The 24952-nt window shown below is 52.0% G+C and overlaps 2 protein-coding genes across 5 annotated transcripts in view; one reads left to right on the top strand and one right to left on the bottom strand.

The window, feature by feature from the left end:
* Window positions 1–8260, top strand: part of Cdca8 (cell division cycle associated 8) — a 16066-nt gene extending 7806 nt beyond the window's left edge. The window contains exons 4-10 of one of the 2 annotated variants that reach the window (XM_021200284.2): window positions 183–255; window positions 2338–2441; window positions 4444–4508; window positions 5192–5284; window positions 6330–6456; window positions 7017–7103; window positions 7693–8260. In XM_021200284.2, coding sequence (XP_021055943.1) covers window positions 183–255; window positions 2338–2441; window positions 4444–4508; window positions 5192–5284; window positions 6330–6456; window positions 7017–7103; window positions 7693–7737 — 594 coding nt within the window. In that variant the 3' untranslated portion in view covers window positions 7738–8260. Of the gene's footprint in view, window positions 1–182; window positions 256–2337; window positions 2442–4443; window positions 4509–5191; window positions 5285–6329; window positions 6457–7016; window positions 7104–7357; window positions 7615–7692 lie in introns of those variants that run through there. The other variant, XM_021200285.1, reaches the window with a different exon arrangement.
* A 773-nt stretch (window positions 8261–9033) lies between these two features.
* The window catches only part of Epha10 (EPH receptor A10), a 36635-nt gene continuing 20716 nt past the window's right edge, over window positions 9034–24952 (bottom strand). The window contains exons 7-17 of one of the 3 annotated variants that reach the window (XM_021200482.2): window positions 24102–24273; window positions 21045–21153; window positions 15257–15315; window positions 15014–15139; window positions 14009–14194; window positions 13307–13368; window positions 12892–13095; window positions 12530–12679; window positions 12171–12364; window positions 11426–11581; window positions 9034–11250 (exon numbers count right to left, since the gene is read on the bottom strand). In XM_021200482.2, coding sequence (XP_021056141.1) covers window positions 11136–11250; window positions 11426–11581; window positions 12171–12364; window positions 12530–12679; window positions 12892–13095; window positions 13307–13368; window positions 14009–14194; window positions 15014–15139; window positions 15257–15315; window positions 21045–21153; window positions 24102–24273 — 1533 coding nt within the window. In that variant the 3' untranslated portion in view covers window positions 9034–11135. Of the gene's footprint in view, window positions 11251–11425; window positions 11582–12170; window positions 12365–12529; window positions 12680–12891; window positions 13096–13306; window positions 13369–14008; window positions 14195–14572; window positions 15140–15256; window positions 15316–21044; window positions 21154–24101; window positions 24274–24952 lie in introns of those variants that run through there. The other 2 variants (XR_003844107.1, XM_029540427.1) reach the window with 2 other exon arrangements.

Here is a 24952-nt window from a genome sequence, read left to right as displayed (position 1 = left end):
CCTGGCTGTCCTGGAACTCACTTTGTAGACCAGGCTGGCCTTGAACTCAGAAACCCGCCTGCCTCTGCCTCCCGAGTGCTGGGATTAAAGGCGTGCGCCACCCCCCCCACCCCCCCCACCCCCGGCTGCTTGCTATTTCTTATACCTGCTGGACTAAGCCTGCTGCTTTCTGACTGTCACAGGCTGACCAAGACATCACAGAGATAAACAATTTAACAGCTGAAGCTATTCAGACACCTTTGAAATCTGCTAAAAGTGAGTACTTTCCCCCTTTCTCTGTATAATTTTGTTTGTATATGTTTATGGTGTGTGTGAGAGCACAGATAAATGTGTGAGTGTGTGTGGAGGCAGAGGCTGCTGACCTTGGGTGTCAGCCACTCTCCACTTTAATGACAGTCTCTTGCTGAACTCAGAGCTTAGAGCTTGCCTCTTCAGACAGTCTAGTTAGCCAACTTGCCACATGCCCTGTCTCCATCCATCAAAGGCTGGGATTATGGGCAGGTATTCCCCTGGGTTCTACGTGTCTGAAATCCGTTCCTCACACTTGTTTACATGGCAAGCATGTATCCACTGACCATCTCCCAAGACCTTTAATGGTGTAAGTCAGAGTCTCAGTGTGCAGCTTAAGTGAACCTGGAGCTGGCTATCCTCCTGCCTCAGTGCTGAGATTAGAGACAGTGCCAGCACGCCTGGTGTAAGTGCATTTGAAACCCTTGTGTCCAAGGAGCTTTGTTGGATTCTCAGACCAGGCCTCACTGGTGTCTCTCTCTGGACCTTGGTTTTGTTAAGTCTAAAATTTTGATTTGGGTCACTATTCAGTGGTTGCAAGACTAATGTGTGAGCTAAAGTAGAAATGAAAGGAGAAGGAAATTGGTGCTAAAGACTGGCCTCGGTGCCTGCGCACTTTCTCCAGAAGTATGAATGAGACTCCCTGGCATCCTCAGCATGCCTGAAGAGATACTCAGAGAAACACTTTTGTCAGCATTAAATTGTGACTGCATTCACAGATCTGCCTGTGCAAAATCATCTCACATGTATGCCCCATGCTGTGAGACTTGTTACATTTACTTATTTGGGAAAAGGGTGGTGTGTGCTGGTAGGACAAATTACAGTAGCTGGTTTTCTCTTACTGTAGACATGGATCGAAGGGACTGGACTCAGGATATAAGACATGGCAGCAAGCAAGCTTACCCCCTGAACCATCTTGTCAGCCCCTTGGGAAGCCAAGCTAAAGTAATGAGCATGGAATCAGGTTGGGTGAATTAAAACCTGGACCTTAAAAAAAAAAAAAAAAGATGGCCAGGCAGTGGTGGCACACGCCTTTAATCCCAGCACTTGGGAGGCATGAGTAGTTCAAGCTCAGCCTCAGCTACAGAGTGAGTGTGAGGCCAGCCTGGGCTAAACATGCATGCACACACGCATGCATGCACACAAGCACATACACTTCAACCACTCCTATTGTTGATTGTTTGCCTTTGTTTAAATCCTCTTTTATAAAAGATTTCCTAGAGGGCTAGAGAGGGCATGGTTAAGAACACTTGTTGCCCTTGCAATGGATTCAGATTAAGTTCCCAGCACTAATGTGGTAGCTCACACCTGTGACTCCAGTTCCAGGGGATCTGATGCTCTCCTCTGACTTCCTCGGCCCCAGGTATGCATGTGATGTATACATAATTTTATGTATTGCACACATAAAATAAAAATTAACAATCAACAATCGGAGTGATTGAAGAACTAGGTAATAGTACTGTAGGGCTAGTCCGGCATTCTGAATAAGATAGTTGTCCCAAAAATGATGGCATACACTTGTAATCCCAGCACTTGGGACGCTAAAGCATGAGGATTCCAAGTTCGAGAGCAGCTTGGGTTATATAGTGAATTTAAAGCCAGCCTAGGATATGTAGCAAGGCCCTATCTCAGAAACACACATACCACAAATGGGAAAAGTACTAAAGAGGAAACTGAGGTGAGTGTGAGGCCTGGCGCTGCGGCTGTCTAGTCCACCCGGCTTTAACAAAGACTGGCCGGTTGCCTTGTCTGTAACTGAGGCAACTAAATCTGTGCTGTGGTTGTTATTTGTGGACCGAATGAACAGAAGGCCCGTTGGCAATATGAAACACAAGTTAAGAACTACTAATTACTACATTACTATTTATAAATGACATGATTATCTTGGAAGAAACAAAGATTACCAGGGATGTTTAAGATGTATGAGTGATTCCAGTGGAAATAACAAGTATTCATGTTTAAGGGGCTTTTACATGGAAGGCAATGCTATGGACCCTGCTGAGCAGAACAGGTTCTCACAGAAATAACTCCTAAAACTGTTTCTTATAGAGCGAAAGGTAATCGAGGTGGATGAATCGATAAAGGAAGAAGAAGAAGAGGAAGAAGGAAGAGAAGGAAGAAGAAAGAGCCATAAGAATCTTCAATCTGCAAAAGTAGGGAGTCAAGTAGTTAAGAATAAGTGCTAACGATACGCAAATACAGAAATGGGTGGGGTGAGGCTGGAGAGATGGTTTGGCAGTTAGCACATGGGCTTCTCTGTCAGAGGACCCGGGTTCATTTCCTAGTGCCCACATGGTGGCTCACAACTATATAACTCCAGTTCCCAGCTTTCTGACATCTTCTAGCCTCCACAGCCCCCAGGAGCACAATACTACACACATACATATCCTCAAACAAAACACCCATGTGCATAAAGCAATTTCTTTTTTCCAGTGTAAAACCCAGTGCTGTGCTGGTTTTCCAGCGTAGAACCCAGTGCTGTGCTGGCAGAGCTCATAGACTGAGAAGATTGCACTCAGTGTCAGATAGCACAGGTACTGTCAGACAAGTGGGAAGTGTGTCAGGAAGAGGAAGGAGCGGGAAACGTTAGGACACACACAGCCCGTCCTTCCTTTCAGAGCGAGCTTCGCTAGTTAAGTAGTAGACAAGAGCTTGGGACAGGCGAGGGAAAATCTTTCCGAGGAACGGAGGGAGGTTTGGTTTGGCGGGGATAGAAGCTGTGAAAGAAATGGAGGACAGTAGAGACCAGATAATGGATGGCCCAGTGGCCCAAGCGTGAGTTTCCATTCTGCTAGCTGGGCAATGCTAAGAGCCAGTGATATTTCAAAACTATTCTAAATAAATGGAAGAGGGCAAGGAACCAGCCAGGATAACCTAGAGTTCAATGCCTTGAAAGAAACAGGAAAAAAAAGTAGGGGTGATTTTGGGGTGAGTTCCCTCTCTGAACAGGGCATGCTCGGTTGGCCTAAGAAATGAGGAAGCAGAGATGATCAGTGCTCTCTGGAGCAGCAGCTGCCGTCCTAGCTGTAGGACCCTGGAGGCAGAGTGGCTGGTGAAGGTGCCGGGCCAGCTGCCTGCCCTGCTGAGTTAAGGACTTTCAGAATTGAATTCTAGCATGGAGCTCTGCGGGGTGGAGAGAGAGGAGAGAGGTTCTGACGTTTGGGTCTTAATACTCTCATGTGGGCACTAGAGGGGAAGTGGAAAGGAATTCCTGACGAAAACTCACACAGACAACCAGAAGAAGATGCAGGGTCCGGGGAGAGGCACGGGATTCTTGTCAGGCATTCCTGGATCAGGTGAGGACTGCAGAGCGTTCCCTGCATTGGGCACCCGGGATGTCCTGAGTGACCCTAGAGTGGTACTTTAAGGAACATAGTGGGAATGAACCACCCTGACCAGCTCCAAATTCAGTGAGAGAACAAGTGTCTCGAACAAGGTGGAGCACTGGAGGAAAACACCCAGCATCTGATTCTGCTCTCCACAGGGCCACTTGTGTCTGAGTGCAGGCACATGCATACACACAAGAGTTCCCTTTAATCTTGGCCCACATCCTCTATTTCAGAGTCCTCAGGGCAGTCTCACTGTGTAGTCCAGGCTGGCCTTATGCTTCAGCCTACCTGGTGCCATTGTGCTCAACCGGGATGAACCTTCTTTTTTTTTTTTTTTTAAAGATCTATTTATTATTATATGTAAGTACACTGTACCTGTCTTCAGACACACCAGAAGAGGCCATCAGATCTCATTATGGGTGGTTGTGAGCCACCATATGGTTGCTGGGATTTGAACTCGGGACCTTCAGAAGAGCAGTCAATGCTCTTACCTACTGAGCCATCTCTCCCCATGATGAACCTTCTTTTTATGTTTTCAAGACAGGGTTTCTCTGTGGTGTAGCCCTGGCTGTCCTGGAACTCACTTTGTAGACTAGGCTGGCCTCGAACTCAGAAATCCGCCTGCCTCTGCCCCCCGAGTGCTGGGACTAAAGGTGTGCGCCACCACGTCCGGCTGAACTTTTTTTTTTTTTTTTTTTTTTTTTTGTGATGAGCCTTCTTATATTGAGTTTTATTTTTCCTTTCAAAAGCTGATTCTTCTCCTCCGTTTTTTATCTTCCTTTTCTCCTTTGCCAGTCTTTGAGTGACTTCAAGTTTGTGCCTTTAGGTCAAAAGATGCCTTCCATCCAAGAAGAGAACCCAGTCTGTACAAGGAAGAGGCAGAAGCAAAAGGTGATTGATTTTTTTTTTCAGGAATAGATGTGTCGTTTGCTTTCCTTGGCCAATCCCTCCAGTATGGCAGAAACAGAGGCAAATGAGCTCTGGGGAATGAGATGAGCAGCTGGAGCCACCTAATATGGGCACCGGGGACTGAATTGGGTCCTCTGGAAAAGCAGGAAGTGTTTTTAACCATAGAGCCCCCTTTCCAGCCCTGTAATTTCTTGAAATGTCCCTCCTGGACCTACTAAGTTAGGAATCTCCATGGTTTTAAATGGGTCTCGGGGACTCCACAGGAACCCTTTGTGAGGAAGGAGGAACAACTCAGGGACTTGGGGCTGCATGTCTCTGAAGGAGAGCAGGCCATATCAGGACACTGATAGTAGCCAGCTGCCAGAGAGAATGGGAGCCTTTCATGGTCCACAGGCTCTTCCACCTGGCTGGGAATTTCACATGTTGCCACAGACTGCGAGGTTCAGCCTCTCTGCTCTTCACTACTGTGTGATCATAGGGAAGTTCTTTGCAAGGGTGAACATCTGCAGCCATAAATGAATGTAAACAGTGCTCCCTCCCGGGCAGCTCGGAGGCTGCACCATGTGATAGGTGCAGGACACCATCTGACATGACCTCTGTGGCTACTGTCATCCTTGGCACCTGTGACTTGAAACCCCTCATGCCTGTCTGTATCTTACCTGCAGGATAAGCCATGACTTTGTGACACCAGCTATGAGCAGGCTGGAGCCGTCATTGGTGAAACCAACCCCAGGCATGACACCTAGGTTTGATTCCCGGTGAGTACGGAGAGCGGCAGTTGGATTGGGTGGAGCCCAGCAGTGAACAGCATGGGGTAGATCAGCTGATGCACCTGAGACACCTCAGAGCACGCCTGAGGTTCACTGTTGGCCCCTGCCCTGACCCTGTTCCAGTTCCTCACCCTAGGAACATAGGTCTGGTGAGTGGGAAGCCACCACTTTTAGCCTTCTCTAACTCTGGTCAGATGACATTTAAATATGAATAGTTGCTTACTTCTATACCTTTGGAAAAAAGAAAAGTCATACCACCTTTCCTGAAGCTGTTTACAGCAGAAGTGAATCCCTGCCCTGGGCCTGGTTGATCCATAGGAAACCTGTGCAGTCTTTAAGGGAGGGGTGGGTAGCATGGCCTGGTGACCCCAGCAGGTAATCCCAGCCTTCTGGAGTTGGAGGCAGGAAGATCAGTTCAAGGTCATCCTTGGCTATAAAGCCAGTTTAAAGCCAGCCTGGGTTACGTGGGACCCTTCTCAGAGAAAAGAAATGAGAATGCTGTGTGTTCCTATTGCTCAGCTCCACGAGGAAGGATAAGGAATTAAGACCGGTAACGTACTCCACTCTAAGGAGTAGACCAAGACGTGAGCAAACTTGCTACTTTTAGTTCCTGCCCCACTGTTTCTAGAGACAGCTAGGGAACGGCATTTTGGAAGAAATGTTATCAGTGTCCTGTCTTGAGAAGGGTGGTCTGGGGGTCGGTGTGATGTAGTCTGGGAGTCAGCTGCCTCAGGACGGGAGCACAGGACCCCGCGCATTTGGTTCTGAGCACAGGCGGGTGAGGCGCCTGTTCAGAGCTTGAGTTTGCTGGGTACAAGTTGGCTTTCCCTGGGCGCACGTTTGAGTGCGGCCTCCTTTCTCCAGCCCTGTTTAGTCATCACAGCTTGAAAAACGTTTTCCTGAAATTTAGAATTTGCCTTCTTAGAAAGGTGACTTGAAAAGTTGTGCTTGTGATGAGATGGGTTGGAAGGGCTGGTGCCGGTGTAGTGATTCAGTCTGCCCAGCCATCTTCACAGAGTTCTCCACCCTTTAGGGTCTTCAAGACTCCAGGGCTACGCACTCCAGCAGCCAAAGAGCAGGTTTATAACATCTCCGTCAACGGGAGCCCCCTCGCAGACAGCAAAGAGATCTCCCTCAGTGTGCCCATAGGTGGCGGTGCGGTAAGTGCCATCCTGGAAAGCCAGGCCACAGTGCAACCTCCCTCTTCCCTGAGGTAGCTGGGCTTCACAGACTCTGAAGAGGCCCTCAGAAGGCGGAGCCTCAGCTCTCTGAGCCTAGTGTTCTCTCCCAGGCTCCAGGCCCATCTGCCCTTCAGCCACCTTCTGCTGCCCTTGAGAAGCATCCCATCGGTGGGGTGTGCAGCAATGGGCACTAGAGGGAGTGCAGAGGAAGGCACGGCTTGGTGGGCCAGTGGGGCTCCAGAGATCCTAAAACAAGCTGAGCTGGCCTGGCTTCTTGGTGCTTTGGAGAGCAGGCTAGCCGTTCAGCCTGCATGAGAGGAGGGGACTGACCTCCGATGTGGTTGTGTGCTATTGTACTTGTATAACCGAGCCAGTGGTCCATGGACAGCACTGATGGTGTCATTGTCTCCTGAGGTCTAACATCCAGCTGCATTGTCATTTCTCCATCCCGGCTGATTTCTGTCACTATATGCAGAATATCAGGGAGACCCTGAGAGCACTGGCTAACTGGAGTGTTCCACGCTTTCTCCCCCATCTAGAGCTTGCGGTTATTGGCCAGTGACTTGCAGAGAGTTGATATCGCTCAGCTGAATCCAGAGGCCCTGGGAAGCATTAAAAAGCTCTCGGTGAGTCCCAGATTCGTCTCCACAGGGAGGAGGTTGCCCTTGACACTGGCCTTTGTGGGGCTCTGAGGAGCCCAGTCCAGCTCTTACTTTTCTGTTCATTCTCAAGAACAGCCTGTCAGCTGTGCTTGAGTGTACATGGGAGCTTGGGCTAAAAGGCATGGCTGCTGAAAGCCCACCCTGTGTCCATACATCAGTGAAGGGTAGGTACCACAGGAATAGGACAAGCCTGGAGCTGGGACCCTAATCTACATCAGGGGAGAGCCTGCACCCGTGTGCCTCACTGCCTCGTTTAAGAAATGAGTCTCCGCTCAGACCCAGGCTTGGGGAGCTGCAGGGGGATAGCTCAGTGCTTAAGAGCACTTGTGCCTGCAGAGAACCCAGGTTTGGCTTTTGGCAAACATGGCAGTTCATCTGTAACTCCAGTTCCAGGGGATACAGTGCATTTTCTGGCCTCCACAGACACTAGACACCTCCACACACATAAAATAAAAATAAACAGATCTTTAAAACCAATCCTGTGCTTGAGTAGACTAAGAGCTGACTGGGCTAGTGTGCCAGGCACATCTTGAATGACCTTTCCTTGTTTCAGAGCCGCCTTGCCCAGATCTGCAGCAGTATACGGACGGGCCGATGAGAGGACAACAGGGCACACAGGTGGCAGCAGGGACTGTGGTAGCAGAGCACGCACATCTGACCTCCTTCTGTGGGGTGCTTCACCTGCCAACACCTGCAGCCGTGCTTTGTCTCTGACAGCTATGGTGTCTTGCTGCGCACTCCTAGTTAGTGGGAATTGGGATGGGAACAGGGCTAGTCAGGGCCTTTGTGTGCTTGGTGCGGAGTGACAGAACCGCCTATGGATCGAGGTCCCACTGGGGCTAAACACTGCGTAGAGCACTGTCCTAGAGGGCAAGTGTAGCCTTGGTTCCCGGGCCCAGGCAGGCTATGTGGTCAGCAGTGGGGTCTGTGCTCCATGCAGGTCCCGGCGCATGGCTCTCCCTGTTGTGTTCTGTTGTCATTTCTGCGCTCTGTGGGCAGATGTGTTTCAAATTGTTTTTCTGTTGCTGAGGCTTTCATACACATAGTTACCATCTCAGCTGATTTGTCTACTGAAAGCTTGCTGTTTTCAATAAATCTTAGTTTGCTGTAGTTTTAAGTCAGTACTAGGTCATCTGCATTCACTCAGGTTGTTTGGGAGCTTCAGCTACATGGGTATGCCTAGACAGCCTCCTCGGAGTGTGGAAACGTTTCCTGTGGACGGAGGGGACCCCAAGATCCAGGACTGTGGTAACTCAGGCCAGGTGTGTTCCCGACACATTGTCCCAGGAGCTAAGGAGGATGAACCATCCAAGGGTGGGACTTGGCCAGGGGGCAGGGCACCCACCCATCATGCTTGCTCACTTCCCAGTCCTGGGGCTAAGGAGGTCTCTTCTCTCCCGTCTTCCAGCTCTCCACACTGATAGACCTCTCCTTTCTACTGTTCCGTGCAGTTTGGTTCCTGGGTCCCTCCATTCAGCTCCCTTGTAGTACTGGAGCTTCTCCAGGATCCCCCCCACTCCCTGTACTCACTAAGGGCCTCCCTCCTGTGCTGGCTTCAGCTTTCTGTGGTGACCCTAGAGGTCAGTCTCTAGCTCACATCTATGCTCCAAGGTCCAAGATGTCCACCTGTATCCTAAAGAGTCTTGGAGCAACTCCCACACACATCCATATAACCCAGCCAGTCATTCCCTGTCCCCAACTCCACAGAAGCTGTAGGTACCGCTTCCTCCAGCACCTTGACTAGACTGGTTTTGTGAAGCAGCCTCGTGACCCACAGTGTGTCCCATGTGCAGAAAGAGATTTCTCAGGCCCACACATGCCCAGGCTCTGTGTTCGTAATTCCCACTCACTGCTCAGCGCTTCAACAAGGACGCACAGGAGGACCATAACACAGACAAGTTTTTATTACTTGGTACTGCAGATAGAACCCAGAAATATAAACACATCTCTAGAGTTCTGCAAAGGAGCCTCCACCCACAACCAGCCCCTCCCCTGGGTGGGTGACAGGGCAATATGGGTGGCAGGTGACCTCCCTCTGTCCAGTGAACAGCTCCATATATAAAAATAAATCTGTGGAGGGTCCCAGTGACCCAGCACCCTGTATCATGCTGGTGCCTGTGCAGGGTTGAGGCCTGGGACCCCTCAGGATTCTAGGACCTCCTCGTGAGAGGAGAGGTCTACCCTGGACACCGAAGTTCCTGCCAACACAGCCAGGGACCCCTCTGCAAACAGCTGGGGAGGGGAGGAGTTTGACCTTAATGACTGATGTAGCTGGAGATGAGGGTGAGCTTGATGACCCAAAACAGGGCACTGGTCCCCATGATTCTTGGATGTTGGGCCAGTTTTCCCTGGAGGGAGGATGAAGGAAGAGCATGTGGGGATGCTTTGATTCCCCCAGTTCTGTCAAAGGTGGGAACAGTGTCCCAGTCTACCCCAGTATTCCCCAGTCGCCGAGCTCAGTCAGGTGCCCAGGGAGCAGACAGCTGGAAATGGGGAGGCTCTGAGGGAGCTGCTGCTGTGGGCAGGTCAAGGCCAAAGGCACTGCTGGGAGCCACTGCTCCCCACTCTGTGGTACTCCTCAAAGATGCATTGTGGCTTCCAGGCTCCCTGTTAGACATCCTCGCTTGCACTCTGAGCCTGCTGATGACGGCATTCACCCTCAGGAGAGGACACCCTGCCCTGCAAGGCCTTATTCAGTTTTGACTTTACGAAGCCTTTTTGAACACACACACACCCGCCCCCGCTATACAAACATTCACATTCCTCCTGCCCATTCCCCTGTGTCTCGGGGGATCCCCTCCAAAAGCGTTCTCTATCCTGCCCACCCCTCTCCACTCCCACCTGCTCTGTCTCATCCTTTGCCACCCCTCCTCCCTACATAGCAAAACAGGCATCCATCAGGGGTCATGTAGACAGACTTAACCCCGTTGCCCTGTCCACATCCAGCGGCCTTTCTACCCTCTCAGGATGGCTTTGGTCTCAAGGCCCTTGCAGATAGGTCAGCTTAGCACCATACTCCTTCAAGAGCTCTAAAGAGCATACAGGGAGGCTCGCTGGAGGGACTGAGCAGCCTGAAGGGGCTCACCCAGAGAGGATTCACTGTGCTCCCAGGGACGAGTGCTAGTACCATAGGGCCGGGCAAGCTCTCTCCAGGGCTAGGCTTCTCCCTGGATTTTGGTCTGGCATTGACCCCAGCTCTGAGACTGTATATAAGCTCTGACTTCCCCAAGTATATAGTGGGGTTAGACCAGCCTATCACACCCCTTCCTCAGTCTTTCTCCTCTCCACCCTCCAGAATGCAGAAGAGCACCCCTATTGTGCTCCTCTGAAATCAGTTCCAATCAAGTCAGACATCCAGGCCCAGGGCAAGTACCAGGACTGTGTGTGGCGAGTAGGAGCTTGGCCCTCATCCCAAACTGCCCACCCCCAGGCAAGAAGCCATCAGCTCTGGAGTGTCCACCTGGGGTCCAGACCCTGAGCTCAGCACCACTTGCCTGCTAGGGCCTTGGTACCAGTGTGCAGATAGACATAGCCAAGGCACAGGACATAAGGGACACTACCCACTGGCTCAGGCTCCCTTACTCAGGTGCCTAGGAAGCTGTGGTCCCTGCTTGAACCAGTGGGTCTCTCTCAGGGACCCTTACTGCCTGGCAAGTCAAATGCTCTCTAGGGAAATGAGATGCCCACTGATTAGGCCCAATCCCCACTGAGTGTGGAAACCCAAGGGGCCTGATGCAGGACAACTGAAACTTTCCCGACCAACACCCTTGACACCCCAATCTTCCCTTGACACCCTAACCTTCTTCCTACTGTTATGTCTGGGGTCCTCTCCAGGGATCTGAACCTCGTCTTAGGACCACTAGGTCAGCAAGGTGTTGAGAGGAAAAAATGAAATGGGACAACGTGGTACCAACCAGCTCAGAGCCCACTAAGGAAGAGCATGCCTCCCACCCAACGGGAGCGTAGCTTGCAGGTCCTTGGGCAGGGTTGAGCTGCTCACACTTGTACCCCCTGACCCTGTAGTTGTAGCACTCGAGTCTGCAGGGCACTGATTCCACTAAGGAGGGCTTCTCGATGTTCTGCAGAAGAGATGCCAAGGCTCCCCAGGTCCCTGCAAGGAGGAATCGTTATGTCCAACTGAGCCAATCCTCCTACCCCTCCCATGGAACCAACCCTCTGCTTCCCCTTCTCTGGACAGGGACAGGGACCAGGACAGGTGGGGCTTCCCAAGTAGGAAGGGGCTCTCTTGGGTCCCCTGAACCCTGGCCTTGGCTTCTTAGACTCACTGGGCAGTCATCTCAGCCACGGCCTCTAGGCTCCCGTAGCCCGCTGCAGAGAAGTTGTCCTTGTAGCGGCATAGGTCTAGGGCCTCCAGCCAGGCACCCACGGAGCCAAAGGAGGGGAAGGTAGAAAAGGCACGGTCTGCCAGGGGCGTGGGAGGCCTGAGGAGCAGAGGAGCTACAGTCTGACAACAGCCAGGGTGTGGCATAAGACCCAGTCACTCTAAAAGAGCAGCTCAAGAAAAGACAAGGGAAAAAGTAAGGTGACCACACCCAGTGATGACTGTGCCTCTGGTGGGCACCCAAAAGTCTCTAAAGACATTGGTCAGGATACTCAAGCAGGTGGGGAGCTGAGCTGATTAAAGGGCAAATTCCAGGACACAACTGCCTGATGAGGTAAGATGTGCCTGAAGCAGCCAGGCATGGTGGTGGCACACGCCTTTAATCCCAGCACTTGGGAGGGAGAGGCAGGCGGATTTCTGAGTTTGAGGCCAGCCTGGTCTACAAAGTGAGTTCCAGGACAGCCAGGGCTACACAGAGAAACCCTGTCTCGAAAAACAAAAAACAAAAACAAACAAAAAAAATGTGCCTGAAGCAGGTGGGGATGCCACATGGGTCTGGGCAATGGGCTGAGCTTCACACCTGAACAGGTAGGATGAGGTGGTTGGTTGCCATGGGGATCTGGGAGACTATTTACAGACAGGTGATAGTTTGGCTTACTGGCCTGGCTTAGGGGTCAGTGAGGATGTACCTGAGACAGGTAGTCGAGGCACACTTGGAGGGTTCTGGCTCCTGCCCCATCTTGCTCAGGATGCTGTGGATCTGGGAGAACCTGGGCCGCTCACTTGGGTCTCTCTGCCAACACTCAAGCATCAAACGGTGCAGTTGGGAGGGACAGTTCCTGGGGGGTGGCAGCCGGAAGCCATCCTCCACGGCCTTGATTACCTAGGCTCCAGAGATGGGGAACAGACAGGATGCTTCCAATTACCCAACATCCACACCACACCACCGCCGCCACCACCCACCATCCCAGGGACTCTAGGCAGGATGGGAGTGAAAGAGAGGTCTGGGAGCTAAGAGGTCAGGGAGCTGGAGCCATAGGTCACTTACATCTTGTCCAGACATATCCCAGTAGGGCCGCTCCCCAAAGGCCATCACCTCCCACATGACAATGCCAAAGCTCCACACATCACTAGCTGAACTGAAGTGGCCAAACTGTAGAGTCTCAGGAGCTGCCCAGAGCGCTGGGCTTCTGCCACTCTAGGTGGGTAAGCAGGGGCAGAGCAGGAAAGCATTAAGTCACCAGCAGGCTTCATCCAGGCAGGCCACCAGCACCTACAGCCGGTCCCACATGTCTTCCCCTCACCCCTCCACATCTAAGGAAGCTGCCCGCCTGAGGGAAGAGACCAGGCAGGGAAGGAGGCCGAACGGAGAGAGGCAGCACATGGGCGCAAAGAAGGGGAGCTCCTTACCATGGTAGTGTAGACAGCTTCTGCTCGGTCCCGGGGACCGCGCCCAAAGCCAGAGATCTTACAGAGGAGGCCACTGCTGACGAGCACTCGGCGGGCTGCAAGGCCCCGGTGAACGTAGCCCATCTCCGACAGATACTTCATGGCCGATGCCAGCCCGGGCAGCAGAGCCATCAGCTGCGCAGCCACCAGCTCCTCCTCATGATGCTATGGGACGGGTGAGGACTGAAGCCTGGGCTCTACACTCAGATCACCCAGGGAACCACTATGTCCCTCTGGGATTCGGTGTACTGTGAGCATCAGGCCAGCCTGCCCAGTGGGAGCACTGGCAACCCCAAACCCCAAGAGAAAAGAGAAGAGCCAAGAAAAACCTATGGCATCGCTACTTTCCTACCCAGGGCTCCAACCGGCTACTCACCCTGAGGAAGTCGTCAAGGGCCCCGAGATTCATGTACTCAGTGACAATCATCAAGGGGTTTCCTGTATCAGGGGCAGAGACACACCGAGTTACTGCCACTGCCTATGGACAGCGCCCCCTACCACCTCCACCTCAGCCCAAAGGGCCAGAAGCTAAGCCAAGTTTTCTAATCTTGCCACCCACCCAGCCCCACCCCCACCCACCCTGGTGCTGAGGCTTAAAAAAAAAAAAAAAAAAAAGTCAACTATGCATAGTGGGACAAAGTCAGAGCTGCAAGGAGTCAGCCGAGAAAGATCATTAAAAAGGTCATTCTGGGGGCTGGTGAGATGGCTCAGTGGGTAAGAGCACCTGACTGCTCTTCCGAAGGTCCAGAGTTCAAATCCCAGCAACCACATGGTGGCTCACAACCATCTGTAACAAGATCCGTAACAAGATCTGACACCCTCTTCTGGAGTGTCTAAAGACAGCTACAGTGTACTTACATATAGTTAAAAAAAAAAAAAAAAGGTCATTCTGGGGTCAGCATGGCCACTCCAAGAGAGGGACCATCCTGAGTCACTAAAGTGGAAGTGAACTAAGGTTTGTGCTAGGGCCCACACCACAGCCTAGAGGAGCACCCCACCTGATACTCACACGAAGGATGTGTAATGCCAGGCCTGCCTCGGGTGTGCTAAGCACAGGGATGTGTAGTGCCAGGCCTACCTCGGGTGACAACGCCTTCCAGCCGCACAATGTGGCTGTGGTCAAACTGCCCCAGGGTGAGAGCTTCAGCCAGGAAGCTGAGCCTCTGGGAGTCTGAGCAGCCATCCCTCAGAGTGTGCACGGCCACGGGCAGTTCCTGGCGACCAGGCAGCTGCAGGCAGCCGCAGCACAGGTCCCCAAATCGTCCTGTGAAGAAACAGGCATCTCAGACTCCCACCAACAAATGGGGTAGACTGAAGCAAGGTGACTCTGGCTCATGGGGTCCTTCCCAGCTGCTGTGGGAGGCTCTTGAGTTTGAAGCATTGTAACCTTGGTCTCCTTTTTTTTTTCTTCTTTCCTCTTGGCCATACTTAGTCTCCTTCTCTGTGACAGAGACACAGCAACTTTGCACATGCTTGCCCATCAAAGGTCATTAAATGCAGCAATGCCCAGGGCTAGTGATGTCTGCATCTGTTCTGCCCTACAGCTCTTCCTGCCTTCTGTGGTGTGGGTTCTGGAGAGAGGCCTGTTTCTCGGAGCACAGTAACAAGCCAGCAAGGTGCCCTGAGCCTGGGGAGTGAGTACCTGTGGCAGCCTTTTAGGCGAGAAATTGAGGCTCAGAGCTGAAGAGGGTGAGCCTCTTCGTCACTTGGCTAATCCATCACCAGACCTCGGGTGTGTCTGGCCCGAAGCTTCCTGGGAAAACCTTTCCTCACTACTCCATCAAAGCCTGGGATAAACTTGAGACTGCCTGGAGAAAGGTCCTGAGGCAGATGTCCCACAGTGACCTAGGGAACAGACCAGAGAGTGCAGAGCCACAGACACTTTAGGTGGGTGAGGGGCTTTCTGGGAAGGGGGTGCCCTCGGTGCAGAGGCGGGGCTTCCGGCCATGGGTGGGGGACAAGCTTTCTGAAAAGAGGTGGCAAAGATGTGGGGCTTTCCATAGTGGGTGTTGCCTGGTGGGTGGGGCTTATCCAGTGGGCGGAGCTCCCTGATGGATCCAGGCTTCTGGGGTCCAGGGCTTGCCTGCTCCCAGGCTCTTCTCCAGGGTGACACTTTTGGCATCTAGCTCTTTGGCAAACAGATGCACAGCCTGCAACGGGTCCCCGCAGCTTTGGGGGTCCAGGAACGTGCGTCGTGTCGGGACTTTGACTGAAAACAGAGGAAGAGAAAGCGAGACTGAGGAAACGGGCCTCATTGCTGGGGTAACAGGAGGTGGCAGCTGGGAAGGGGCCAAAGACAGAGGTATGTGCAGCATGGACAACTCACAGTGGAAATACAGTTCCTCTTCGTCATGGGCGTTGCCACTTCCTTTGCCATCGCAGGGCCTGTGGGGACGCAGAGGCATCCTTTCACCAGGCGACCCCAGCCCTTCCCACTTCACCAGCGCCCAGGGCAGCACCTCTTGGTCCCTTCAGAAAGAAAAGCTCTGTGCCCCTTCTGAGGAGCGACTTTCTCGTCTTGTTGGCTTCTTTTCGTTTTTAATTTAATTTATTTTTAGATTTATTAAGTGTGTGTATGTGTGTGACAAGTTGCAGAAGTTGGTTCTCTCCTTCCACCTTGTGGGTCCTTGCATGCCCTTCTCCACTACGCCATCTTTGTTTGTTTGTTTAGTTGGTTTGATTTTTCAAGATAGGATTTCTCGGGCTGGTGAGATGGCTCAGCGGTTAAGAGCACTGACTGCTCTTCTGAAGGTCCTGAGTTCAAATCCCAGCAACCACATGGTGGCTCATAACCATCCGTAATGAGGTCTGACGCCCTCTTCTGGTGTGTCTGAAGATAGCTACAGTGTACTTATATATAATAAATAAATAAATCATAAAAAAAAAAAGACAGGTTTCTCTGTGTAGCCATGGCTATCCTGGAACTCACTCTGTAGATCACTCTGTAGACCAGGCTGGCCTACCGAGATTGTGGTGGCTTGAATATGCTTGGCCCAGGGCATGGCACTACTAGGAGGTGTGACCTTGTTGGAGTAGGTGTGTCACTGTAGGTGTGGGCTCTGAGACCCTCCTCCTAGCTGGCTGGAAACAGTCTTCTCCTAGCAGCCTTCAGATGAAGATGTAGAACTCTCAGCTCTTCCTGAGAACTCCTGCCTTGATATAATGGACTAAACCTCTGAACCTGTAAGCCAGTCCCAATTAAATGTTGCCCTTATAAGAGTTGTCTTGGTCATGGTGTCTGTTCACAGCAGTAAAACCCTAACTAAGACAGGGATCTACCTGCCATTGCCTCCCAAATGATGAGATTAAAGGTGAGATTAAAGGTATGTGCCACCATGCCTGGCTCACTAAGCCATTTTTACAACCCCCCCACTTTCTTTCTTTCTAAAATATTTTAATCTTTTTTTTTCTTTTTTCTTTTGGTTATTCGAGACAGGGTTTCTCTGTATAGCCCTGGCTGTCCTGGTACTCACTCTGTAGACCAGATTGATCTCGAACTCAGAAATCTGCTTGCCTCTGCCTCCCAAGTGCTAGGATTAAAGGCACATGCCACCACTGCCCAGTACATTTCAATCTTTTAAAAATTACCTTGGAGTCGGACAGTAGTGGCGCACGCCTTTAATCCCAGCACTTGGGAGGCAGAGGCAGGCGGATTTCTGAATTCGAGGCCAGCCTGGTCTACAGAGTGAGTTCCAGGACAGCCAGGGCTACACAGAGAAACCCTGTCTCAAAAAAACAAAAAAACAAAAAAACAAAAAAACAAAAAACAACAACAACAAAAAATTACCTTAGGGCTAGACAAATGGCTCAGCGATTAAGAGCATTGACTGCTCTTTCAGAGGTCTTGAGTTCAAATCCCAGAAACTACATGGTGGCTCACAACCATCTGTAATGGGATCCAATGCCCTCTTCTGGCATGCAGGTGTACATGCAGATGGAGCACTCATTAAATAAATAAATAAATAAATAGTTTTAAAAATTACCTCTTTGTGTGTGTGTGTGTGTGTGCGTGTGTGTGTGCGCGTGTGTGTGTGCACGTGTGTATGTGCGCGTGTGTGTGCGCGTGTGTGCATACGCGCGCGTGTGTGTGTGCATGTGTGTGTGTGTGTGTGTGTGCGCGTATGCGTGCGTGCGTGCGTGCGTGCATGCTGCCCTTGCATGACTGGCACGCCTGTGGAAGTCAGAGGACAACTCGAGGGAATAGTTTCTCTCCTTCCACTATGTGGGACCCAGGGATTGAATTCAGGTCACCAAACTTGATGGCAAGCACTTTTATGCACTGCACCACCCCTGCTGAAAGATACTTTCTCTCTCCCCTCACCCCCTGCCCCACACCCTCCCCTTTCTTCAGCTTTTGCTGCCTCCGTCACAGCTGTAGCCATGGTTTGCAGTCTGGCAACCTCCTCCCCTCAGCACACAGACAACCCGTCCCTCTAGCTCTTCAGTGCCATCATTGTTCCTGGTGATTTTGCTTTGAGCAAACTCCAGAGATGTGCAAGTCTACACTCCTGGCCCAAAGCTCCCTGCTACCCTGTCAGGAGTAACAGGCTGATCTTTCCTGAGCCAGAGGCAAAGCCCAGGGCAGTCTGGATCCGGAGACATAAGACAGGCCTTTCTGGGCCCCACGAAGGCTCTGGCTTTTGTTCTGGAAGCAAAGGAAAGCTGGTGGGGACCTGGAGCAGGGGAATGCCCTGACTTAATTTGTATTTTATATGGGTTTTTTCCCAGCTTGCACTTGAGAAAGAAGACCCCAGCAGCCAGAAGGGAGCCATCTATAGTTCCCTCAGGAGATGGCAGTAGCTTGAGCTATGGGGTGGCCAATCCTGTGAGAGATCTGTGGAAGGGCAAGATGACGGGACTATGGGGCTTGGAGACTGCAGGTAGCTGACCGAAAGAGCGAGGAGCCCAGAGAGCTAACGGAGAGCCACTGCCAAGCAAAACGGGAAAGTTCAGATCCCTTAGCTTGCTACATCTGGCTTATAGTGCGGATTTATTAACTCCTGGGTGGTGGGAGATGTAGAGGAGTCTATGAGTAGGGAATCTGATGGAAGGTGGATCTGCTCTGAAAATACAAAGTGGGGCTCTGTACTCTGCCCAGGGAGACGAGGGAGCCTGAAAGGAAGAACTGGGAATGATCAGGCTAAAGTGAGGGGAAGAGAGCTGCAGAGGGGGATGAGAAGAGGATGGGAAGAGAATGGAAAGAGGATGGGAAGAGGATGCAGAAGGGGATGGGAAGAGAATGCAGAAGAGGATGGGAAGAGGATGCAGAAGGGGATGGGAAGAGGAGGCAGAAGAGGATGGGAAGAGGATGCAGAAGGGGATGGGAAGAGGATGCAGAAGGGGATGGGAAGAGGAGGCAGAAGAGGATGGGAAGAGGATGCAGAAGGGGATGGGAAGAGGATGAGAAGAGGATGCAGAAGGGGATGGGAAGAGGAGGCAGAAGAGGATGGGAAGAGGATGGAAAGAGGAGACAGAAGGGGATGGGAAGAGGATTCAGAAGAGGATGAGAAGAGGATGCAGAAGGGGATGGGAAGAGGATGCAGAAGGGGATGGGAAGAGGAGGCAGAAGGGGATGGGAAGAGGATGCAGAAGAGGAATAGAAGTGGGCAGAAGATGAGCTGTCACAGGAATCGAGGAAGGAAAAAGCACAGGAGACAAGGTCCTACCAAGGAAGGAATTAGGGTTGGGGAACAGTTTGCCAAAGGGAAATGTGTCACAGGAGAGAAAGGCATGAAAGGACTCTGACGCATACCCTTTGCAATCCACTGTGAGCTCTTGCATCCCAGCATCCCTACACAGTGGCTGTGGAACTGGGTGGCTCACTTTTTTTTTCTATGTAATAAAACCATAATAAAGACAGCCCTGCCACAACATCATGGTAGCAAAGAGCTTGCAGGTATAGTGTGGGTTTTACTTTTGTGTCTTGTTTTGTTGCCGTGAGACAGGGTCTCATTTTGTAGTCCTGGCTGTCTTGCAACTCCATATATAGACCAGGCTAACCTTAAAGGTGTGTGCCATCACACTGGCTTATGGTGTGGATTTGAACTGTCCCCCAAAGGCTTGAGTGCTAAACGACGGGGTCCATGGCCTGGGTTAAAAAGGAGGTGTTGGGGCCTTTGGGAGGTGTGGTCTGGGAGAAAGAAATTGGGCCACTGAGGACATGCCCTTTAGGAGAACATTGTGACCCCAGTCCCTTCCTGACTTTCTGCTTGCTGGCTGCCAATGAAGTGAGCCTCTGCTATGATCTCCTATCATGATGACTTGCTACCCACAGGACCAAGGCCAAGTGGCCATGGACCAAACTTCTGAAATTGCGAGCCCCCCAAAACTTTCTTTTGTCCTGAGTTAACTGTATTGTACATTTGTCACAGCAGCAGACGGCTACCATACTTACTAAGGCTCAGTGTGTGTGTGGTCTGGATGAGGACTGCCTCAGAATCTCCTATGCTTTGTCTCAAGCTAGTGGAACTATCTAGGAAGGATTGGTGAGGTGTGGCCTTGTTGGAGTAGATGTGATCGTGTGTGCTCACACACACACACACACACACACACACGAATATCCCACATCTACTCTCGCCCATAAATAAAACTACACATACCTAAAAACAAACCTTTAAAAAGAAAATCTTGTAATTCAATCCATTCCTTACTCTCTGGTTCTCCTCACTGAAAGGTGGCTTGTCCTGAAGTCAGCAGCTAGCCCATAGCTAATCCTAGCCTGTTCCAGTACACTGGTCTCTCTCCTGCCTCCACAGCCCTGATGGTTAGAGCCAGGATACTCCCAGCAGCTGCCCATCCCTGATTTCCCAGCAGACCCAGTTAGACTTACAGTTAGACCCTGTGAGGAAGGAGTTCCCATGCTTGCCCTGCTCCTCCTCCTCCTCCTCCTCCTCCTCCTCCTCCTCCTCCTCCTCCTCCTCCTCCTCCTCCTCCTCCTCCTCCCTCCCCCACCCCTTTTGAGACAGTGTCTCTCTGTTGTGCTCTGGCGATCTTGGAACCAGGCTGGCCTTGAACTCACAGTTCCACTTGCCTCTGTCTCCTCAGTGCTCATGCCTTTGATCCCAGCTTGTCACATCTACCTGACACAAATGGCTCCTGGAGCTGCAGGACAATCATCTCTCCTCTGCCACCAGCAGAGCTTTGGTCAAGGCCATGCAAATAGCCAGTATCAAAGAAAAACTCCCTCTTCCTCTAGCCCGCAGGTGGCTCAGACCCTTGAGAGGCAGCTCCCCAGCCAGCCCGCTTTGCCTCAACGCCCAGCTCCAACCCACCAGCTCTGCCTACCACAGCCCCAGAATGGGGTGGCCAGGGGCTCCTGGGCATAGAATATGGCCCTGGGCAGGGTGGGGATGCACACCGCTCACAAGTCTCTGCTTTGTGCAAAGGAAATGGAACCTGACCAGTCCTGGCCCCTCCCCTTCTTTCCCCCAGTTCCCTCCCTCGCTTTCCCCACCGTTTTTCTGCCTGCAAGCTTCTTAGAGAGGAGGGGCAGGGCTCAGACGGATGCGTTTCCCTCCTTGTCCCCCTCTCTCTCCCACCCACTTACTGACTTTTTCTCTTTGCTTGTGTTCAAGGGGCTTCAGATCCCCCGGGGGCCAGAGCCGGGGGGGGGGGGCGCGAGGCACTCGGGAGAATCCTAATCGCACAGGAGCAGCTGGAACTTGATTCCATCCTCCGCGATGCCTTCTGACATTTAATGAGTTAAGGAGCTAAATCCCCTTCATCCCAGCACGGCTGAGCTAGCTATCCGCAGTGCCTGCAGCTGGTGCGTGAGCAGCGTGTGGGGGAGGGGCCGCCCTGGTCACGCTGCTACCTTTTTGAAGGGAGGAGAAGACAAGGGCCCAGGCCGGCCTCAAATTTTCTATGTAGCTGAAGTAGGGCTTGAACCCCTGACCTCCCTGTCTCCACAACCTAAGTGCTAGGGTCGCTGGCGTGTGTTCCCTGGCGGCACTGGGATCTATGCAGGAGTGTGCTTGAGTCTCAGTCTGTGAACTTGCGTGTGTGTGTGTGTGTGTGTGTGTGTGTGTTGCACTTATAGGTACTTGTGTGTACATATTTTATGTACATGGGGACAGAACCTACGAGAGGTTACCGGGATGAAACCAACTGCCTACCTCCTCCAGATGGCCAGCACACTCATCATGGAGCCCAGGACCAAGAGGGCTGAGATGGTCACCACGGTGACAACCATTGCAGGGCTCTGGTCCCTGGACCCTGGGGCAACTAGAGAGGAAAAAAAACAGGGGACTGAGGCAGGCAAAGGACTAGGCGCCTGGTCAAGCACCAACGCCAGGAGGATCCCTCAGCCGTTTGGTGCACCGTGACCAACACCCACAGTGGCCGTTGGTGTGCCAAACCCTTCTGCTTGCAGGCAGGGCCTCCCAACTGCAGCTTAGCTCTGAGAGGAGTCCAGGTTGCTGGGGTTGGCCTCCCCTTATGCCTTTCAAGGCAACAAGAGACTTCCAGAAGCTCCGCGGAGTCACAGCCTCTATTCTGTGTCCCTTCCCCAGCACGGAAAATCCCACCAACAACAGCAGTGCCTCAACATTGAGCATGGCTGTGGCTAAGGCAGGCTGCGTCGTACCTGAACTATACCATCCTGCCGCATCACTCCAGAAGTCCTGGGAGGGTCACTGTCTCCAGTTTAAGCAGAGGAGACAAGTTGAGGAAAATTACCTAATTCATCCAAAATCACATAGCTTCTAAGTGGTGGGAACACGGGATTTTGTGGGGGTTTGAGTTCGTTTTCAAAATGGCGTATCAACTTGTGTAGCCAAGGATGACTCTGGACTCCTGACCCTTCGGCCTCTGCCTCCCAAGTGCTGAGCTTACATCATGTGCCACCACACCCAGGTGAACCCTCCAAATCCTCTGCCTAATGCCAAAGCAGCTCTAAAACTGGACAGACACTCACAGGACCCCAGGCTGCTTAGAGAAGTGCACAGGCCCAGACTGAGAGACAAGAGTAAATGTGTTAATACACAATATAAACAATCCTTAACTATAGAGAAAAGCATAACCAGAGCAGGGGTGGCAGGCTGGGAGACCGAAAGGCACAGAGTCTGCATCCCAGGCCCATAGGCACAAATGGGGCCTGGGAAATGACAAGCAGCCCACAGAACTGGAGGATACACCCTACAGAGGCAGAGGGGAGCCAGGTGGAAGCTGAATCTGGGAATGGAGGGATCTTGGGGAGGCACAGCTAGAGGACCTTGGATGCAGGCTAAGGAGAAGGGACTGCCTGGGAGGAGTGAACTGCCCGTTCCTGCCTGGCTGGAGAGGGAAGGACAGAGGTAGTTTCTGGAGTTGGGAGTCAGGATGGGAAGGAGGAATGTGAAGAGGCACTGGACACTGAGTAGAAACATGGCTGTCTGTAGTAGGCTTGGGGTGAGGAAGGAAGAGGAGGCTGGTTCAAGCCTGGGGACCAGGCAATATGGCCAGTCACACAGGGCGCAGTGAAGTGGGCTCAGGTGGCTTCCACTACCAAACACCTTCCTGACACGATTCCACTTGTTCAAATATTCCCCAGTCTCAAGACAAGGCTCTCATCTGCTCTTGCCAGCGCCTGTCCTCGGCCAGACACAGACAGGCATTCCTGCCTGTCCATCTTCCCCCGATCCAGGACTGCCTCCATATTCCATCTTCACCTCTCTTCGGGCTCCCAGCATTTCCTATCTTGGATTACAGTCTTGGAGCAGGTTGGGAAGAATTCTTATCTCGACAGCAGGTGCCAGAATGCCTCTTATGGGAGCTGCCTTTGTTGGGGTAAATACTAAGATGAGCTGCCCAGGGTAGATAGAGGTGAGATCCTGAGGGCTGGGGCCAGCAGGTGAGCAACAGAGAGAAAGCCAAGCTTCTGACTGAGTGCTGAAAGGGACCGGGGGAATCGCAAGGGGGGCGCTGGAAGGCAGGGGAAGAAGCAGGCACCAGGAAGCGGGACCAATGGGAGATAGGCAATTCTCAAGTTCAGCTTCTCTTTTGTTGTTGGAACTTTATTGAGAAGTGATTTATACACCATTCACTTCTTCCTCCCTCCCTCTCTCCTTCCTCCGTCCCCTCCATTCTTCTTTCCTCTCCTTCTCCCTCTCCCTCCCTCCCTTCCTTTCTTTCCTTTTATTTTTATTTTTATTTATACACTGTACACTGTAGCTGTCTTCAGACACACACCAGAAGAGGACATCAGATCTCATTACAGATGGTTGTGAGCCACCATGTGCTTGCTGGGATTTGAACTCAGGACCTCTGGAAGAGCAGTCAGTGCTCTTAACTGCTGAGCCATCTCTGCAGCCCCCTTTCTTGTTTCTTGAGGCAGGATTTCATGTGGCCCAGGCTGGCCTCAAACTCTTGGTTTCCCTTTCCTTCCCTCCCACTCGCTGGGATTGTGGGCATTCACCTCCAGCTCTGCCACTCGCTGGGATTGTGGGCATTCACCTCCAGCTCTGCCACTCACTGGGATTGTGGGCATTCACCTCCAGCTCTGCTACTTATTGATGTCATTTCTGCCGACCTTGAGTTCTGTGTAGAGGCACTTGGCCTTGAATACCTCTCAACGGTCCTTTCTCAAACTTTCCAAGTGCCCAGATTATTGGCCTGTGCCCCTTCCTGATGTCCTCCCTTTCTGGGAAGTTGGCTTCACATGCTAAGCCTGGAGAGGATAGCAGACAGTGCACCAAGGAGGATCAGAGAGAGGAGCAGGAGGGAGGACCCGAGGAGGACCAGAGAGAGGTGATGTTGACAAGGCTAGTTCAGGATGTTTCATAAAGAGGCATCCTCCAAAGAGGGGAGCACCAGCAGGCACAGGTTTTGGGGTCCCTGTGCTCCAGGGTAGATGCCCAGTGGGTTACTACAGATAGATCTCAAATTCTCTGACTAAAATGTGAAGTGGCTTTCCCCCTTTGTTTGTTTGTTTGTTCGGTTTTGTTTTGTTGTTGTTGTTGGTTTTCTGTTTTTCGAGACAGAGTTTCACTGTGTACCCCTGGCTGTCCGGGAACTCACTCTGGCGATCAGGTTGGTCTTGAACTCAGAGATCTGCCAGCCTCTGCTTCCCTAGTGATGGGATTAAATGCCTGAAGCTCTTCTGTGGCTCCCTTCTGGACTCGCTGAATCCCTTCCCTTATCTCTCCCTGCTGCCTGCATCCAGAATCTTCCAGGCACTCACACACATCACTCACCTTCCCCTGGGGTCTGCACTTCGATGCTTGGACTGAAGCTCTGGGCCTCCCACGAAGGCCCTGGGGAGGCCGCCCGGATCTGGAAAACATATCTGGTAGCGGGCTTCAGGTTGGTGACAGTGACAGCCGGTGCGCCTGTCTTCACTGTGGAGTAAGTCTGCTCACTCTGACCCTGGAGAGGATAGAGCAGTGAGGCTCAGACCCAGGAAGCTGAGAGGAGGGGGGACGACCCTGAAGTTGGGAGTTGGGGGTGGGGACCTGACCCACATCATCTGGAGACACAGCAACAAATTGTTCCATAGAATCCCCAGGGCCTCTCTCCTCAAGACTCAGTCCTATAATAGGCCAGAGCTTCCTTTGCAGGGGTGAGTAGGTGGTGGCTTGGCTGTCCAGAGGTGAGGCAGGCCAGAGCAAAAGCAAGCCCCACACAGCCACCTGCCCTGTCCTTGATGGTCACGTGGCTTTTCATCCCCCTGTCATCTGATTTGCAAAGCAGAGGAGAGCAAGGATTATCCTGTTGGCTTTGCTCTGTTTTGATTGACAGATGAGGCACCCAGACTTCAGGGGTAAAGACAGACTTAGCTGGAGACTCAGGAGAGCACTGACTGTAACCCCTGAACAGTTACTTCCTGTGCTGGGTCTTAGACAGCCCTTGTGAAGCCTCCCCAACTTGTCCTGCACCCTCCATCCCGAGCCCTCCACCCGGATCCTTGTTAAGGAAGAGTCAGCCAGGGTGGCACTTTTAAATCCTTCAGGAGGGCTGGTGAGATGGCTCAGTGGGTAAGAGCACCCGACTGCTCTTCCAAAGGTCCTGAGTTCAAATCCCAGCAACCACATGGTGGCTCATAACC

This window comes from Mus pahari, chromosome 6 (assembly GCF_900095145.1).
Source record: "Mus pahari chromosome 6, PAHARI_EIJ_v1.1, whole genome shotgun sequence".
NCBI classification, from domain to species: Eukaryota; Metazoa; Chordata; class Mammalia; order Rodentia; family Muridae; genus Mus; species Mus pahari.
This window is presented reverse-complemented; position numbering and strand designations above follow the sequence as displayed.